Source organism: Embiotoca jacksoni, unplaced genomic scaffold (assembly GCF_022577435.1).
Source record: "Embiotoca jacksoni isolate LCO1_2020_lvr unplaced genomic scaffold, fEmbJac1.0.p SCAF_11, whole genome shotgun sequence".
NCBI lineage: Eukaryota > Metazoa > Chordata > Actinopteri > Embiotocidae > Embiotoca > Embiotoca jacksoni.
In genome coordinates this window covers 1,646,506-1,666,565 of record NW_027185241.1, presented here as the reverse complement: position 1 = coordinate 1,666,565, position 20,060 = coordinate 1,646,506, and the positions used below count along the sequence as shown (strand labels likewise).

At 44.0% G+C, this 20,060-nt stretch overlaps 1 protein-coding gene across 4 annotated transcripts in view; it reads right to left on the bottom strand.

Moving 5' to 3' along the window:
• slc9a1a (solute carrier family 9 member A1a) overlaps window positions 1–18,786 on the bottom strand; it is a 28,418-nt gene extending 9,632 nt beyond the window's left edge. Inside the window, exons 1-5 of one of the 4 annotated variants that reach the window (XR_011177881.1) lie at window positions 17,652–18,786; window positions 7,370–7,842; window positions 4,963–5,213; window positions 2,917–3,134; window positions 1,653–1,855 (exon numbers count right to left, since the gene is read on the bottom strand). Coding sequence is in view for 3 of the 4 variants with exons in the window: in XM_069141709.1 (XP_068997810.1) it covers window positions 1,653–1,855; window positions 2,917–3,134; window positions 4,963–5,213; window positions 7,370–7,842; window positions 17,652–17,943 (1,437 nt within the window). In the remaining variant the exon portion in view is untranslated. The remainder of the gene's footprint in view (window positions 1–1,652; window positions 1,856–2,916; window positions 3,135–4,962; window positions 5,214–7,369; window positions 7,843–17,651) is intronic. The other 3 variants (XM_069141709.1, XM_069141699.1, XM_069141708.1) reach the window with 3 other exon arrangements.
• Window positions 18,787–20,060: the final 1,274 nt, after the last annotated feature.

The following is a 20,060-nucleotide window of genomic DNA, read 5'->3' as shown; positions in this document are numbered from 1 at the left end:
CTACGAGACATGTGCGCAAAGAAACCTGCACTTTTATCATGCCATGCTTCTTCCACATAAAACAAGTTGGTTTCTTGCTACTATACAAAAGTATCCATCAACATTTATTTCTTCACCCCAAACCAGGGAACTGGGTTTAAAGGTTACACTAAATGAAACATTCCACTTCTGGCCAATCAGTGCAATTAACAAAATGCCAGACTGTAGCCATGACATTTAGGTATTTTTTTAAAATTCAATCAGCGGCATCCGAAACAGCATCAATGGTTTCTCCATTACGTTTACTGTGGTGGAAATACAGTCTCTGTTTTCAGTTTAGGTGAGTTTCATCATCTTTCTTTGCTTTTAAGACATCTGGTCCACATAATGACAGAAATATAACACAGTCTCTGTTCTCTGTTCTCAGGACATGTAACTAAATTACCAACATTATAAACCACTTACCCATCTAACCGGTTGGGATACATTGGTAAGAGAATGACAAACATAACAGAAGTAAGCCAATACAAAAAGGGACGAGCCACTTATTAAAATTAAAAAAAAGAAAGTATAACATTGCCACATAATAATAAATAAGATTTAATCTTTCACAAACGCCAACACAAACTCAGTCCCTATCTCACTCACACAGACCTACGCTTCGAATTCCACTGGAGGTAAAAGAGGCCTCCACCTTCTACCTTCCACCTTCTGGTCTGCGTCAGTCACAGCATCAGTGTGCCACGGCTGAACACGTCAGCATGAATAAAATATGTTTTCTAATCTAGTCTCTCAGGAGAGAGAACACGTTTTCAGGGTTTTACTTTAGCTGCTGCCGTTCTGGGTCCAACTCATGCCCAACAATCTTCCCAAAGTCCGCCTGGAGACTAGTTTATCAGACACGGCTGAGCGATGCAGTGCACTGTGCTTGAAGGGCAGAAAATTCAATATGTACACAATCCCTGGATTTGTGTATTTATCTTGCCTCTGTGTACCATTTAGCATGTTATCTTTAGGCTCACTGCGTGAGATGATTCAGTAGAAAGTTATGCTCCCAAACCACATCTTTTATTCCTTTAACAGAGTTTTTACATTTAATGCATGAATTATCTCACCTGTCTGTCTGTGTGTGCGCTTTTAAGTGAGAACAAGCAATTACGCAATTTTCCTAAACGAGCAGGAGCAGAGAAAAAAATAAAATTTGACCACACGAGGTTGAGCAACTGATGACAGATCAAATAGCTTTTTCTTAGACAGGCATTAATTCGCACAATTCATTACATTTATTAGATGTTCAATTCTCCGCATGACCAGCTGTATGTATAATTTCAAATGTTTTCTTCTGAGCTAGGCTAATTTAAGCAGTGGTGAGCAATGAGTATTCAAAGTGTTGAAGGGAAAAATTCAAACTTTATGTATTAGATGCAAATATAGGACACCAAAAGGAGCTCTTTTGTAAACAAGTAAGGCAGATGCAATTGAGTGGGTAAAACACACAACGAGTGAGTAAAATCCACACTGTGTACCTGGAAATGTGCACCAGAAAACAGTTGAAACGATGTCTAATCAGCAATGTGCATTTTCAGCTGCTGTTTAAATAAACCTAAACAAAAACTTCTTCGACTAAAGTTGGTTTAGACCGAAACAGGACAACCACGATAAGGTGCTCGTACCTGAACAAAGACAGTGAAGAAGATGACGGTGATGATGGCAGTGAGGAACAGCTCTCTCATGGCAAAGTGCTCCTTTTTCAGCAGGAAGCAAAGGGAGAAAGCAATGGCACCTCGCAGGCCACCGTAGGCTATGATGAACTGATCCTTCGTGGTCAGCTTCACAATGCGGAACTTGTTGATGATGTAGGTCAGACCAACTACACCTGGTGGAGGACAATGAACAGTTGAGTTTGTTGGCTTTGTCTGTCAGAGACTGCGCGAGTATGTCAACAGGTCGAATAGCTTTCTTCATAGCCTGTTTAAATAACAGCGCTAGCACACAAAAGGAAAAGAGTGAATGCAATAATATATTTTCTGTACTAAAATTTTTGGGTTATTTGTCCCATCCCATCGAGAGTTGATTTCCTTTAGTACTCTAAAAACAGCTTAAAAAGACAATCCTGCCCGCCATATGTTGTTTAAATTCTTCACTTTCAAGCATTAAGGTAGTTTCATGGACAACAAATATCCACAAAAGTTGTTGCAATTTGAATTTCTAGCGCAGCGTAATAAACCGAGCGCTGTCAGGAGAGTAGAGAAATCAATGCATGCTTTGGAAAGTAGTTAACAGTACACAACTTATGGATAATTTACAGTGAACAACCTAAAACCAGCTAAAAAAAAAAAAAAAAAATTGGAATTGTCCTTTAACTCATTTGTTAATTTTAAGACAACAATTCAAGACTGCATGACAACTTCGTCCTCATGATTCTTTCCCTTTCAGTCTCTCTCCAACAACACGAGTTGGGTGTATGACAAATCCTCAGCAGAAAGACTTGTGACATCCTGAAGTCAACGAGGAAATCCTCAGCGGTACTTCCTGTCACACATCAACAGCTGTGTGATGAAACATGATGGCAACATTAACTCCTGTCAGTGCTCCCAGTTGAGAATATGGCCCTTTTTTTTTCCACAAAAAAAAAAAAAAAATCACTTAAAAGTGCAATATTCTTTCCTTCATCATTATCTCCTTTGAAAATAAAGGAACTTCCATTTGGAGCCCTAAAAATGACAAATCAAACAAAGCTTTTCAAGATGAAATTTGAAGTGACTCAACCATGTAAAGATGGACCAATAAAAGCAAATCACAGAATCAAAAGGATCCTCCGTGAATTCACCTCAAAAACAAATAACACAACAAATATACATCACTTCCTCTTTTACTTTACACCCCAGAATGGCATCACTGCATTTGTTTGAAGAAGTTGTGCAAAGTGAAGCTCACCGATGACCCGCGCGACCAGACACAGGAGGACGGTGAGAGTGACGAAGGTCCAGTTCCAGGCGTGAGGTCCGGCCACCGTGGCCACGCCCAGAAAGATGAAGATTAGTGTCTCACTGACGCTGCTCCACATTTTCAGGAAGTACTTGATGGTGGTGTGCGACTTATGGGATATGTTAGCCTCCACGTAGGGTCTCATCACCGCTCCACATGCTATTAATCTGAAAAGAGAGGAGGCAAATGTTGGATCAGTTGAAGGAAAACGACGCAGAGGAGATTTAATGTACATATCTTTTGGGAAATAGATTTGAATAGGTTGCATGTTTTTAACCCCTTGTGATCCATGTCAGAACATTGTTTAACAAATGATTGAAACAAAATGAAGTAACATAAATCTACAAATTTTTAGAAGAAGTGTTCGTTTGAGTTGAGGCAATAGTGATGCTGTACTTTTCCCACACTAACAGACACAAAGATGTCGCCATCTGTCTGCTCACCACTTCTCGGTTCTGTTTTAGAGCCATGCAAAGTTTTTATGTCAGAACTGAAGGCCAAAGGTCATCTGTACCCCACAAGCTGCAGCTGCTGCTCAACATTCACCCCCATTCCTCCTTCATGTCAATATTGGTTTGGCTCTCAAGGCATTATGATGAAAGGAATTCACATCAGTGAGGCTGTTTCTCTCCCCCTTTAAAACCCAATAATGTGAAAAAAAAAAAAAAAAAAAAAAAAAAAAATCCAGATTTGGATACGAGTTGCAGTAAAAGAGCCACAGGCATCCGAAGGGGTTGCCCTTGAAGAGAGCATCCATCTGCCCCAACACAGGGGAGAGACTCGGTATATCAGCACCTCCCGTCAGTAACACCCCGTCCGTGACACCTGCGAGCTCAAACAGAAAACTGATTGCTGTGTACTGGAGGAGCTGATGAAATGGCAACTCGGAGAATGTTGACATCACAATAAATCCAGGCTCGGTTAAATTGGTGTTAGATCAGATGAATTCATTATACCGCTGCTTATATGTAGTTCAGTCTGCCAGGATGTCCAAATGAAACCCTGCAGTGGCAAGGCTGTATATACACCATGACATCTAATCACGGGGGGGGGGGGGGAATCAATATGTCAGAAACGTGTAGTATAGGGAGCACATTCCCAAAACCTTTGGAGTATTTCATTAGGCACCACAGAGCAGACACGCCACACTAGAATATTAATTTGTGAATGCTGAACCTGCATACAGCAGCTCACTGGGGAGACCAAGACTCCAAAGCTACTCTTCTTTGAGAGTCTAGAGCTAACCGTGATACAATGACATTGTTTTAACATTACATAAGGAAATCTATGGAACGCATACATTATATATATATATATATATATATATATCAAAAAGAAAGCACCTACAAGGAAGCCAATAACTATCTCTGTAAAGAACCTGAAAGACCCACAAGTTAAACATGCAAATCTCAGGACATTGTACGGTCCTTAAAGTATAATTTTGTTTGAATTTGATATTGCTTTGATTGAATGAGGCCACTGTGCCTTTTGGTTTTGGAAGTATGGCTCTTTCTATACCGCCTCGCTAGTGCTGCAACTGTGTTTCTGTATCCTCTTCCATCTTTATGAGGTCTCACAATCTAGTGACACACTTGTTCAGTCAACACCTTACCAGCCATGTTGCATTAGACACGGCAACAAGCCAAAGTTGAGGTCACAGGTCATTTTATAACTTTGTACATGGATTTGACTGCTTTGACTTGAAGATACATGTATGATCGCTTTTGTTACAGATGTCACGGTTGGCATCACTTTTGTTGGTTGTACTTTGGTGCTCATATATTCAATTTATTTTACCATGTTTAAAGGATACATAAGATCATATAAAATACACATCAACTGAAGAACAATGGGATTATTGTGAAATGATAACGCTTTGAACCATTTGACATTCAGCGATATTGCACAACTGTGTACTGTATACCCAGCACATTTAAATAAGGTGCCCTATTAGTCTCTCTGTTTACCAGCCTGTCTTTTTAACCACAAACTTACGCCATGATGCCAGACAGGTGGAACACCTCGGCCGACAGGTACGCCATGTAGCTGTACATGAAGACAAACAGCGGCTCGATGACACGCGTGTGGTAGGTGAAGCGTGAGGTGAAGGCAGTCAGGATCCCGTAGATCGTGCCGACTAGGACGCCACCTAACGCAACCACAAAGAAGGAGATGATTCCCAGTACGGCGTCCAACACTGACACCGTGCCAGCGCCCGAATACTCCTCAAAAAGGTGGTATAGTACCTGTGAGAGGGAGGAATAGTAGACAGGGAGGGAGTGAACAATAAAAGAGGTGAGATAAAAAAAAGAAAGAAAAAAGAAAACGGTTTAATAAATGTGAATGGACAGTATTCAAATTTAAGAAAAATGATCCTGATTATAATATATGACAAGACACTGCAAATCACAAGAAAAGCCAACAAAACAATGGAAACTCCGGTGTAGTTCATCTACCCCATGTGGCCGTATTGATTCCGTCAAAAGAGGAACATGAAATTAAAACTGCAAGCAGTGATAACGGGCCCTCGCACTCCCGTGCGCCGCCTCCCCGAAGCCGCCTCCTCGACGTGCAGCGCGCGAGGGACCGCATATCCCCGCTTCTCGCAAAACAGGTATATAATGTATCGTCTCACCACGCCGGATGTACGTGACACGTTTCGTGAGGTTTCAAGCATCCCTTGACCTTAAACATCAACTTCCTGTGTCACGGCGAGCGAGCCGTTTGGCCACGCCCGCTCGCAAAACACATCAGATGTATCGTCTCACCACGCCGGATGTATGCTGCACGTTTTGTGAGGTTTCAGGCGTGAGGTTTAGGGGGCGCTCTCGAGCCATTTGGCCACGCCCACTCGCGACTCCACTAGAATACGAAATTTTTCACCGGGAGACGTGTGTGCATCCACTTTCATGAGTTTTTGAATATGATAAAGCCTCCAAAAAGGCAAATCACTTTACGTAAGAATAAAAAGAAGAATTCCTTGAAAAACAATAGGGCTTTCGCACCATCGGTGCTCCGGCCCTAATACGGAGGTCATAGTGGAAGCTACAAAAAAGTGGTTCGACAAAAATTCAGGGTAAATGTCGCAGCAGATTAAAAAAAAAAAAAAAAAAAAAATCAACAACCAAAGGTTGCAAAGCACGTCACGTGTAGTCAGTCGTGCACCCTTCTGTACTGAAAGTATTTGGCACAAAGAAACCAGGCACTTGCTGAGAATCTCACTGTGGGATATCCAAACTCCTGTAAAGCACGGCAGACTAATCTGCAGATTGACTACGAAGTGCTCCCAGGCTGATGAGCTCTGGCTCTCACCAAAGCCTGCACTCAAAACTGACTGTGCAAACGGTGGCAATGTACCATACAACTTTTATGAATGTGCAGTGGTGCCAAAGGAGACAAGGGCCCTTGGGGAATGAACATGCAGAGTCTATGAGGACTATAAACTACGCAGCGCAAGAATTGTCAGTAACTTTACACTGCGTATGGCGCTGTATCGGAACACGCCAGCCAACCGCCGGCATGCTGTGAGCTGAGAACTATTTTGTGGCTTGTCAGTAGATTAAAAAAAAAATTGAAGGAAAGAACTGTATTTCAATTTCATTCCACAACTTAATCTGATGACGAACACTAAGTTTCTAAGTTTGTCACAGACTGCTGTGTGACACATCAAGATTGCCATTGGCGTCAATGAGAAACATTCAGGGTTAAAAGGTAATTTATGCCCTTCATTCAATTATTGATGATGGCGTCTTCAGGGAGACCATGTTATCGTTTCGCTGGGTATCAGATAAACAACTGCCACTCAATAATAACTCTGTCATACCGGAGTGGATCAAACAGTTCTGAGACTGCACCTGTTGCACACAAACGGTGTGCAACCGGTGGTCTGGGCGATTTCTCCACGGACTTGATCAAAAGACAAAGTCAAATTTAGTCTCAAACTCAGGAAATTAGCAACAGAGACTCTTGAAGTGCTTCTGAGAATCTACAGCAATTAAGAAATAAAATGCGAGGCGTTTTGAGTGACATTTTGTTTTAGAGGAGCAGAACATCACTGTCAGGTTGTGCAATGTTAATTTGTCCCTCGGGGTCAGACCGTCAATGCCCAGTTCAACTGCGACGTTTTGAGGTGTCTGAATGAGAACATTTGATGCAAAGGCACTTTGGTTCTCCAACATGATAAAGTTGCACCCTTGTAATGGCATAGAAGCATCTGAGGGCTACAAGCGAGGGCTTACACTACACCATTATATCATAAATATTCTTGACAGAAGTCTATCTCTTATCTATCCGTCTACCTTTAATGGTGCACAAATAAAGCAATAAAGGCACTCTCGTAAATAAAATCATGAAAGGCTGTCATCTCACGTATTGCCTCATATTTGTAGTTTTGGTCACTCACCACAGTTACAGCATCATTAAGCAGTGATTCTCCAAACACCAGGATGTGCAACAGCTCATTGATGTGGATCTCCTCAAAAACAGCGAGCACCGCGACAGGATCCACAGCCGAGACGATGGAGCCGAACAGCAGGCAAGGCAGAAGCTCCAGTTGATGGAGGGTCGATGGGTTGTCTGGCTGGATCTGACACACAGCGTACAGCAAGCCACCGATGAAGAAGGCGTTCCACAGAGTGCCCACGACGGCAAACATCAGGATTGTGCCCAGGTTTTCCATAAAGGGACGGATGGGCAGGAAGTAGCCAGCATCCAGGATGATGGGAGGCAGGAGGCAGAGGAAGAACAATCTGGAATCCAGCACTGGTGGGACCGTCTCTCCGGCCACTTTGATGAGCCCCCCCACCAGCAGGCCCACCACAATCAACAGGCAGCTCTCTGGCACGATGCTGGACAGACGAGGAATCAGGTGGAACCCTGGGGAAATGGACGCAAACAAGACAAGGAGCGATGAAATGTGGGGAAACAAGAACGAGGGAGGGGTTCACTGGAAGTTAATTGTGTCAGTGTGTGTGTGTGTGTGTGTGTGGGTGTGTGTGTGTGTGGGTGTGGGTGTGGGTGTGTGCGTGCGCGCGCGCCTACACAGAAGGCATAGTGCCGAGCATCACGTTGGCAGAGCAACAGCAGGAGGACCGTGTTGCTCTACACAGGAGGCATTCAGGCACAGCGTTGAGTTGAAGGTCACGTGTGCTCAAGAGTTCAAAACAAAACCACCGAAGCGTAACATAAGAATCTGTTTCATCAGTGCAGGTGAAAAATGCAGATGGACGACTGAAAGACGCGGCTGAAACACTTAACTGGAATTGTTCCCGTCCGTTTCCTCACTGTAGAAACGGCAACAGCGCAAAAGCAAACACGACATCAGAAGGCCGATCAGCTGTGACACACTACACCTCTGAATTATGTCACCACCCAGACAACCACTCCTAACTTCTGCTTTCAATTTATCAGTTATCTTGCCGGTGCAATGACCCAAGGTCAAAAAAAATGTGCAATTTCCTGTCGACATCAATGTTCATTACACTGTTAATGTTCGTAGTAAACACAAAGGAAAACGCTTGATTTTTGCGGTGGCTGTGCCGACATGTCAGAGCTCGCCCGTCCTCATTTCACCTAAAGGAACTAACAGTGTCAGCATAAGTGGTTCCTTTTCTCTTGAAGCTGTAGGCTGGGTAAAGAAAACGAGAAGTCTGCTGCGTGCCCTGTAGCGGCTGGCCTTGTGAATTCTTCCAAGTAAAAAAAAACCTGAAATAAACATGGAAAACACTTGTTGTCCACAGATATCATGACAGATCGACTCGGAAGAGCTGACATTTGAATACATTTGTCGTAAGCCTACATTCGGTAAACGACTAAATGAATGAATGTGAAGTGAAAAAACAAAAACGTTCAATTTTCATTTGTCTTTTTGAATACGTGGTAATCCGGTTTCGGGGGAGTTCCACATAAGTGAGACTAACCGTCCGTAATTACCTGCCGTTGCTAGAGGGCGCGTGGCTCGCATCACGGCACAAATAACTCTGCGGTGAGTCGCCGGAGACCGCTTATAGACCCTTTTATACAGTCTGTTCAAGGCAGGAAAGTGGTGCTGTTATTCCGCCTCGCCATTGTGTATAAAATGTCCAAACGTGCCATCCGGGGGAGGGGGGGGGAAGGGGGGAAAGGAGGGAAAGGGGGGGAGTGGGCCGTTGTTGTTCTGCTGTCAAGCCAGCAGCGGATGCGGTCGAATCAATCTACGCCCGTGTAAAAAGGGAGCCGACGGGGCGAGGGCGCTGGATCCTGTTGCGTTTACACGTCACGCCGTCGGCTCCTGAGGCCGCAGGTCTAATGAGGAGTCTTCTTTACACTTCACCTGTGCGTTAAAAATTAAAAAAAAAAAAAAAAAAGTAGCCGACTTTATGAGGCTATCTTTGTGAGTTTCACATGAAAATCATAAGCGTGGACACGGCTGCGTGAACCCGGTGAGGCGGGGACGGGACAGCTGCTGTAAACAAAAGGGGACGAAGATTTCAAAGGGACAGCCGTGTGCATCCCGCGGTGTGAAGTCCTCCCGCGGCTATATTTACTGTTGACAACTGGTAACGCAGGGATGTGTCATTTTTCCGGCTGGCGCTGAGCCCACGGCGCATCAACACCGACACGAACCACACGCACAGAAATATGAACCGGGTGAGGTGACATGCGGGCTGGGCAATCTTACGGATGCAGATAATGTGACCATGCGTATCATCCAATAGGCATTAGCATGGCGTCACACGGTCCGTCATTGTGGAAAATAATTGTCACTTGGATGACGTTTTTGGTTTTGACACATTTTCGCACATTCATAGCATTCTGTGCAAACATAACCCCCCCGATGGCAGAAGCTCAGAAGCTCCCCCCCCCCCCTCCTCCCCTCCCTCCCGGGCCAAAGACAGGAGGGGCAGGCTGGTGAATGGCGCCGGGCTGCTTCAATTATCTTACAATTACACAATGTGGATGATGGCGGAGCAGCAAATTAATGTTTGCTAATTAGCACATCGCAGCTTGTTGTGTAATCGCCCTGCCGTCTGCCACTTTTACAAGTTTACCACTCGAAGTAAACAGATCATTTACAATCGAGACGTAGAATGTGGAATTATATCGACATTACAATGTTACATGGCTTTGTCTTAACAGTATGTAAAAGGCCAGTAGGAGAAATTCTCTTCGGGCATACATTACATTACATTACATTTCATTTAGCCGACGCTTTTATCCAAAGCGACTTACAATAAGTGCATTTCAACCATGAGGGTACACAACCCAGAACAACAAGAATCAAGAAAATACAATTTCTTCAAGAAAGCCAAACTACAAAGTGCTGTCAGTAAGTGCCATTTTAAGTGCTACTAAAGTGCTACTGTTCATGTCGGAAGAGGTGTGTTTTTAGTTTGCGGCGGAAGATGTACAGACTTTCTGCTGTCCTGATGTCGGTGGGGAGCTCATTCCACCATTTAGGAGCCAGGACAGCAAACAGTCGTGATTTCGTACAAGGCGTCTGTGGTGGTGGTGGTGGTGGTGCTTAATGCTCGGTTAGCTTCAGGACAACACGATTAGTGTTTCAGAACACAAGCCAAACAAGTGCACGTCTGTGAGTCATCCAGCTGCACGTTTTGGAAATATAGTGAGAGAGGCTTTATCTTAAATACTCTAAGGAGACTTAATTTGCCCTCAACGAGATGTCAGAGCCTGAGCGCTCGTCTTCTTTCCAAGAACTAAATTCGAAAATAAGCACCACCCCAGACTCCCCAGAGGCTCAGCGGCCAGCTGGGTTCATGAAAATATTCTTGTGATAGCTGCTTGATTGGGGTAAACAATGCAAATTCCCCAAAAGGCATGAGTGGTGAGCAGGATGTAAACTCCACAGCTGGTTCCGAGACTATCCAAAGCACAGTGTCTCTCCAGAAGAAAGCAGCAATCTGTTCATGGAAGCTTCCCAATTAAAGAGAAATCACAACGTCGCAACTCCCACAGCACTTGCATCATTCCAAAGTCTCGTCTAAACGTGTTAAAGAGACGTCAACACCGCGGAGATCTCTGTTCAGAGACGGGGCCACCAGATAGCGCAAGTGGGCCTCTGCGCATCCAGCTGGGCTAATTGGTTTTAAGATGAACAGAATAGATCACGATGAAAGGCCTTCCTCAGAAATGATACCCCTGATAGCGTTTTATGGAATTATTCCGACCGCAAATGCAAGAGGTCCTATCAGTTTGTCATCCCCTCGTTTTTCTTACAAATGCATGGAAACAACAATTCCGACGTTAACAATTAGAATTGAATAACACACTATGTATGTACACAAGGTATGCAGAATGTTATATGCATTAAACTTTAGACAAGACAAATTTGCTCAGCCTGTTGCCAGCTGAATGTCTGCAACAAGGTGTGCTAACAACAAGCATGTTCATATAGACCTTGAGCAAACACGCTGCCGAGGTATGACTCAGGTTTTATGGTTACACGGGAATACCCGCTGAAAATAAGCTTCCTTTGTAAGGGCCACAGTTGAAAGAAAGTCCTGGAAAACAAGCAACTTCCTACTGCTATCCAAGAACTGATCCTCAATGTGTGTTTCATCATAATAATTAAGTAATCACAGTCTTCTGACATGAGCATGGAAAATTACAGACACTTACAGGAACAGATTACTGTGGTTTCCAAATTCACACAATGGAAGCGGCCGACTGTGCAGCTCATTTGATCTGGCTATGGAGCGGGTTGACCAAAAGAAAACCTTGTCACACTTGTTTTTTTTTTTTCAAAAGTTATACAAAAAAATAAATAAGTATAATTCAGTCCCGGGGGGGGGGGGACATGGGACACCAAGCAGGGGTGCTATTAGAGGACAAACAGTCCCATGATCCCTTGTGTAAAGTGTTCTTCTGAGTGACATTAAGAAATGAACGTGAGGCAGAGGACTTTTGGCTCACAGCTTTCCCTCCCCGAATCATAATCCATAAATAAGGCCCTAACGGCCAAATACATAGAAATATTGTTTCATTTTTAAAGAAAGATTTCTAAACTGTCCCGATGACCGAGCTCTGCAAAGAAAGTCATCAGGACAAAAACTTTGACACAATGCCATCCAGTGTCGTCCTGGAGGAAAGAGCAAACGGGTCACGACTGGATTGTACAAATGTATTTCTGCTGGTGCCTTGAGCGGAGGCACACTCAATACTGGATCCAAGAAGGAAACTCTAAATGAGCCATTATCATTCAAGGGTGGCCAAGAGGGACAAGTGACGACCGTGCATGCTGGACATCAGCATCGCTACTGACCCTTCTCAGCACATCTAGGACCCCAAGACAAAAGGCTCAGGTCGAGGAAGCCTAAAGCGGCCGACGCTGTGTAAGTGGTGACGGCACATTCTTAAATCTCTCCTGTGTGACTCCCGTTATTGGGCCCTCGGCGCTCATCAAGTGAAGAGCCAGAACGCTGGAGATAAGGTAGTGAAAAGGAGGGATGTGAATATCAAAGAATGACTCACCGCCCACCACCGCGCTGCAATCAAGACGCGTGTATTAAAGAGGTAAGATATAAGCGGTGCTTCGGCGACAAGGAGTAATCATGAGAATTTTATGCCACATTCTTTAACGCTAAGATCAGGCGGTTCATTGCGGCTGCTTGTTAATAAAAGCAGCCGCTGTGTTCTTGCCTCATTCCCTTCCTGAGAGCCTTTATGCAGCACGGTTATTGAAAACCGGCAAAGGGTAACAGCTCTTTCACTTCGGCACGAGTCCCCGGCCTCAGCACAGCCTGGTACTTGCTAAACCTGATCATTTCTAAAAGACAGGAGCTGTGTCGTGTTGCCGGGTGACTAATTGAACACCACTGGCAACCAAATCAGCTGGATGAAGCGAGAAGGAGAGAGAGAGAGAGAGAGAGAGAGAGAGAAAACATTTAAACAGTGTCTGTGTTCAGGATGGTGACTGGTGATTCATTTGAGTCTTTGTCTAGAAATTGTGACGTTGAACTCACTGGCCAAGTTTTCCAACGTCGGATCATTTGAGTGTTCACAGACGGGGTCAGGAAAGATATGTACTTTAGAGCGATGGAGGCGTTGTTCCCGTCAACAGCGCTGCGTGAAAGAGAAGCTGCCGACGGACATTGTTTTATTGTTTGATGCAGACCACTGTGCTCCTCAAGTTGCTCATGCAGCTCCAGCATTAGTTTAAATTATTTATTATGGCCTTGTGCTGGTATATTTCAGTAGGATTGCTGGCATCACATCTGCACAAAAACTCTGACATCTCACGCTGGCGATTCCTCACAGGGATGCGTTTCAGAGCTGCGCCACAACGGCCGCGATGTTGGCACACCGACACCTGTGTTTGAGGTTTACTGCAATGCACAAAGATACCTTCTACAGTAACTTACAGCGTGAGGTACAGCTCAGCGAAAGTATCAAATGTCTGGCGCGAGCAGTACTGTAGACCGTCTAGTGAGCTGAGTGGTGTTTTAAATGGAGAGAAACCAAGCCAACAGAAAGGAGTGAAGATTTGACTTCTAGGAAACCAAAGGATATAATTACAATTCTAAGGACAGAGTAGGTTTTTACTACAAGATGAACCTTTGACTTTGTCTTGCAACTGACAAGTGAGCTTTGTTTCCATGTCTTAGATAAGACCGTTATCTCTGTGATGATAAAGAGTTCACTACATTGATCCACCCATAAGGCAATTTTTTTTTTTTTTTAATCAAATCGAAAGCCGACCACTTGAGTAAGGCTAATCATTAAAGTGCCGTTGGCCTATGACACCTAAAATGACACTTGTTTCTTTCTTCCCGTGGTGCGCGCAAAGAATGGCGAGCCATCAAAACAATCAATATCCATTACTGCTTTGAGGGCTGTTTGTGTGAATGCCTTTGATATTGACCGGATGCGAGTAATCTTATAGGCAAAGACATTCATTTTTAAGATTAAGAGCATATCAATGTTCCTCTCTGTTAAGAATACCTGACATCTTAGTTAAGTTTTAACCTAAATAACACAATGAAGATAAGCGGAGTACAGTCTGTGACACTGTGATTCGAGCTTTGCCAAGGGTGTTATTTCCGATGATGAAATAGTAATCTTTCCCACGCTGCATTACAGATAAGGACAATATTAAGGCTCAATTTCTTAAGGGTTTGCCAAATCCTCCACAAGTACATGAATTAAACTTGTTCATCAAGTGTTGCCAAAGTGTAGCCAGATACTCCTACAGGGTAAATTCATTATAACCCAGTCTTTGATTGGTTGATTCTGGTAGACTGCTTCAAATTTCACTTTGGATTAAAACAAAAAACAAAAAAATGCTGTAACTTTATAAGGAAAAGAACAAATATTTATTTTTCCAAGAATGAATATGTGCATAAATCCAGTGATACTAATAATGCCTCCCATCAGTAACAGCTATCATCAACTATTTACTATAGATAAAGCTATCTTTTGAGGGATGAGCAGGTCTCCAAGGGAACTTTTTACTCAGCAAAACAAATTTGCTTCAGCGACCTCAGCATTCCTGAAATAGTGACATTCAAGGTATAATGGATCTCAGAAAAGTCAACCTCTGTGCAGTTTAATAATTAAACTGCAGGCTGCGAGAACCAGATTTAAGATCACAGAGTCACGTCTACTAATTACAAGGCATAAAAAGAACTCACAACCTCGCCAGTTCCTCAGGTATATGAATCGAAGGAGTAAGAAAAACATGGAAACCGGTAACAATTCTTAATATGTAAAACTAGAATTTGAATGTAACTGGGTGAAACCAGGCAACAGCAATGTTCAACACTGATGGATGATCATCTTATGGCTGTCAGAGTTGTGGTTCTGGATTGCCTCTGAATATGTGCTATTTCTCACTATATAACAACAACAAAGGGCAATTTTCCTAGTTCACGTTTTCAAAACTCTGCACTAATACCCGTGTCCAATCATGATGGAGCGGCTCGCTTCCCAACCTCCAACCTCTCCACGAACTCCCAGGGTCTACCAACAGATGAGCATTGACTTCTGCATTTGCCCAGATGTCTGTTTTTTTTTTTTATATATATATATATATAAAAAACACTAATAACTGACTGAGGTAAGTACTTTTAATTACTGTATGTGCATAAATATATACTTATATAGTAGAAATATAAGTCTAATCAGTATAGATACTTTGTCCCTTTAATACTTACTGTGGGATTACAAGCACTGAGAGTTGGTCAAAATCAAACCAACTTGCACTGATAACCAGTTGAATTCCCTCATTTGCATTTCCCACACATTCCCCAAAATCTCGGTAATAAAACTACAGCAGTGCTGAGAACGTAATGGTGTTTGTATTTATTCACTACAAGCCTACTTTCCATTTTACGGGCAAAATCTGGCACACTGTAGAGCCTCTGCGGTTTATAACATTTATGGCTTAAACCTTTCGACCTTGGAGGTCTCTGTACCAGCAGCAGGCTACTCTGTAGTGCACACTGAAGAGGCTGCCTGGTGCTATATTTGTTGTGCTTCATGTCTGCAGCATCGAACTTGGTCGAGTTGCAGGTGTGAATGTTTAGAAACAGGGAGGGTAACATCAATGTTCGCCACTTCATTCATATGAGGTCCCCCCCCCCCCCCCCCCCCAGGTATCTGTTATCCATTTGAGCCCAAGGTTGTTTATATATATATATATATATATATATATATATATATATATATATATATTTGCAGCTTCCCACTGGACACACACCTTCTCTTCAAATTCTTTGGCCAGTTGTGAAATTTACAAGGAAGGTGAGACTAACTCAACTTGTCAGACATGTTACACTAGGAAGGAGCGAATACGCAGGAATCGCGGAGCCTCAGGGCAATCAAAGTGATTATCAAAAGATGTGTCCTACTAGTGAATGTTATCAGATCAGACCTCACCGATATGCAAATTTGAAACGTCAGCGCAGTGTCTTTCTATGATATGTTACGTATAAACTTAATATGGACTAAGGTCATTTTTTATCTTCCTGATTTTAACTTAACAGATGTATTCGAACACACCGTTGCTCTTAACACAGAGAAAAATCGACATCAGTTTATGAGGACTTCGTAGTACACTTTCAGCGCCAATTATAGCTTTTGAGACATAACTTGATAAATAATCATTATTTGTGTAAAATTGGTCTGTAGGCCACTTAGAGGAGCCAAAATACAGGATATCTCATAAATATGAAGCCTGCGCCACTTTAGCATCATTAAGGCAAGTTCTCAGTGAAAGGACATCCCCTGGTTTTGATTTGTAATGAAAATCAAATTCAAGAAAAGTACTTGTATGAAAAATGAGGAGTGAGAGGCACCATGCACAGGCAGGGGCTGCTTAAGAGACAAATGTGCTTTTAGGCTTGTAAGATATAAAGTCTATCAACATAAATCATAGACATGGCCAAGGCTGAGCGATGTAGCAGCCACCTCGAATTACCCACCGCCCATTTTCAGCAGTCCTGGGATAATCAGAGGCTTAAGGTCACCACTGTCTGCTGCTGCTGTCAGCCTACAAACATCCAGTTGCGTTTCTTTTATGCACATCTCTTGCTTACTGTACTGTAATCGTTCCTTCAGCTCAGTCTCTCTCTCTCTCTCTCTCTCTCCTTGTGCTTATTTTCCCCTCGACGTGCTTGCTTGACGTGTGTCCTACAAGTGAGCCACCAGAGCCAGGTGGTCCCTCTCTGCCTTGCCTGTCCTCTCCCCGGAGACACTGGGCTTCTGGCCCAGACAGTGAGGCAGCGTCCTCCCTGTCTGCAGCCTGCTGCTCAGTCAGGCCCCTGATGTCACATGCGAGTGACAAGCTGCTGACTTTTAGAAAAAGATAGCTGGAGACAATGCAAGTGTCCTGTGGAAAGCGCGACACACGGAGGGAACTGACGAACGAGCTGAAAAGACAGGAGAGTACGTAAAAGAAAGGAGGACAACAAACAACCAGGAGCTGAAGAGGAGAGGAACAAACAAAAGGGGGAGGAAACTCGAGACACAACAGAGGAAAGTGAAGGGTTGAACTGTCGAGAACACAACGTGAGGAAGATCTTAAATTGGGTCATCTAAAATTGACTTTCTGCTTTTGAAACATCCCTCATCACAAGTGTAACAGAAGGTGAACCTGCGTTGGACACTTGCCAAATAGTTCCTTTCTAAAATAAAAATCCAGACTGTCGCAAACTGCTTAGTCATCACCCGTAGCAGTGAGTAAATACAGCTTTAAGATCCTCTCCACATGAAACCAACAGTAGTGATTCATCTGCTGGACAAGCAAAACCAGCCATTAACAGACTGGATTGAGCTACTCTGGTCAAACGTGTTATGTCAGCGTGACAAGGCCCTCTTTAATTCATATGCAGAATATAAACAGCATGAACTGGTGGTCCTGGATAATCCAGTTGTCAGTTCTCGTGACCCCCCTTCGAGTGGCTTTAGTGCATGTTTATCATTTGAATCAAGACTTGCACAAGACTTGATTTATCTACTGTCTTGTGGTGAAGTTATCAGAGTTCCTTATCTGACCATCAGGCATACTGTAGAATAACCCCGTTTTCTCAAAAAGAGGAGTCTAATAAACCAGACCAGATGTAATGGAGGAGCAGATGTAAGGTGTCTTAAAAAAAAACAAAAAAAACTGGCTCTAAACATCCTAGCAAGCATTTCCGGGCTACAGGCAGCTTTAACGTAACAACACGTAACATCCACATGATACTCACCTAATTTCATTAAAGAGGCGAGGAGCACCCATAGTGAGATTTCAAAGGGGGTCTGGATGTGGTGGTAGTCCAAGCTGAGCACGGGGAAGGGCTTCTTCGTCGAGTTGTATCTCTCGTTCGCCGCTATGTCGCTCCTCACGTTTTCGTGGTGGCTGATATCCGGAGAGCTGGCGGCTCCGAGTGGAAGCACGGAGCCCTCCAGGAACACCAGAACCGTCAGCAGGAGCAGTCCCCGCTCCGGAAAACTGCTCCAGAAGCCGGCCGGGCTGCGTCCCCCTGTCCTCGAAGTCATGTTAGTGGGGAGGGGAGGGAAATTTAAAAAATAAATAGATAAATAAATAAAGTCGGTTTGAACAGAAATGAGTTGGTGAAAAGTCTGCCTCAAAAACACCCAAACGAGTTAAAAGTCGCTCGCAAACGCAGCGGCCGCGTTGCGTTAAGTGAACCGACTCTTTTCAGCCGTTGAACACACGAACTGACAACCGAGCTCGGTTGGTTTCAACCGAACCGAGAGCCCATTCTGTTAAGTTGGACCTCCGGCGTTGTCCGCTCGTCGCCGGGTAAAACAAGCCCCCGACCGCAGGCCGTGGGCAGGCAGGCGATGATGATGATGCTGTCAAAAAAGGCAAACCTAGTCGGTCAACGTTTCAACAAGTTTGTCCGGTTCCGTTGTCCGTTTCTGTCGATGTCCTCGTCGGTGAAAGATGTTATTGTTGATGCCGGATGCGCGCGAGACAGCGGCATCCCCTCCGCGCCGCGCCGCTCCGCTTCTTCCCTTCCGACTGCCCGAGAAAGTCGTCCGTGAGGCGGCGGCGGTGCTCAGGTGCTGCTGACCTTGAGGAGAAGCCGCACGAGCTGCCACATTGCATTTTTGCCGCGTGCACTGTGTAGTTCAACTTTTTAATATTAATATCCGTGTATGCGGCATCTTCACGGTGAACCCGGGAGGACAAGACCTTGGCTTTTTAGGGGGGGGAGGCTGAGAGCTCTTGAAGGAGGATGCGGATGGGGGGGGGGGAAGGCTCGTGGTGCGCTCCGCCCCGGCCTCAGGGGGGTTTGTCCCGTGGTTGTCGAGGCGAGTGGCGACTCGTCCCGTCGGCAGCGGTGTTGTAGTCTTAATACAACCTTCAAAACGCATACCCTTTCGCGGAGGTTTGGTTGACGTAAGGAGGAGGAGGAGAACTGGAGTCGAAAGGTAAGGGGGTGCCCGACTACAGTGACACCTATAGGAATGGAGGTTTAAGGTAAAAAAAAAAAAAACCTCAAAAAAAAAAAGGATCCTAATGCTGCTGCTGAAACACATTTCTACTCTGTAGTGCACACCTGTCCCTGAACGGGGTCTGTTGTTGAGCCTGTGTTGTTAATCACAGCAATATCTGACACTGTTGAGGGATCAGGGTTAACTACAAACCATAGGATCACTTTTTTTTATTAATTCATTAGGACTGTATGGATTACTATCTGACCCTTGGCTGTCCCTGTACATGACCATAGCGTGCCATTGCCTTTGTCTTTATTAAGCCTGAGGACAAGTGTTCATTCCAGCAACCAATCAAACACGATGTGATCCAGCAGTATGAGCAGTGATATTCACAATGGCTGAGAGCTGAGGGTTGCGGGAGGTGCATACGTTTGCATAAATTACCTGAGGCTGAAGCAGACTGGCTATAGATGCCCTAAATGCCCTTTAAAGGACATCACTTTTTCTTTTCTTTTTTTTTTTTATTTAAAAGAGATCAGTGGTCAGTTTCAGCTGACAACCAGAGCCCCCAGACCAGGAAGGAGCTCAATATATTGTTCAGGCGCACTCAACTGGAATGAATGCCCGCCAGCAGAATGGACACAGTGAAGTTAACACAGTCAGATATCCTGCACCTGTAGGAGTGGCCTTGGAAACTACTTGCATTGCAAGTTCAACATCGTGACTCAGAGAGCGAGATCATTTTCAAGCACACCTTTCAGGTTTAGTAACATATAATTCCCCTAATAACAAAGGCAATGAATCAAAACAGGCCTGTTGTTTTGGAGGGGTGGCATGTGTTCAAGTGATATTTAAAGCAGTGATGTTTCCTTGTGCTTAAAATCTACCCTAAAGCAGCAGCTAATGGGTACAAAAAAAGAACCCGCAGCAATTTGTACATTTAGATACAATTATTAGCCAAAATGGTTAATACATTACAGATTCTTTGACAAAAACAACCCATAAACTTTTGCCGAGTTAGTTCCTTCCATTGATTTTTTTTTTTTTTCCACACACGAACAACCCCCCTTGTTTGTGACTTTGCCACACAAATTCTAGCTAGAAATGTTGAAAAGTATTTACACCTGTGGGGCCCCAACGACAAGACAATAAATGAAGAGAGTGATATGTTGATTATAGTTTTGTGTCGCTGATTTCTGGACTTTTCA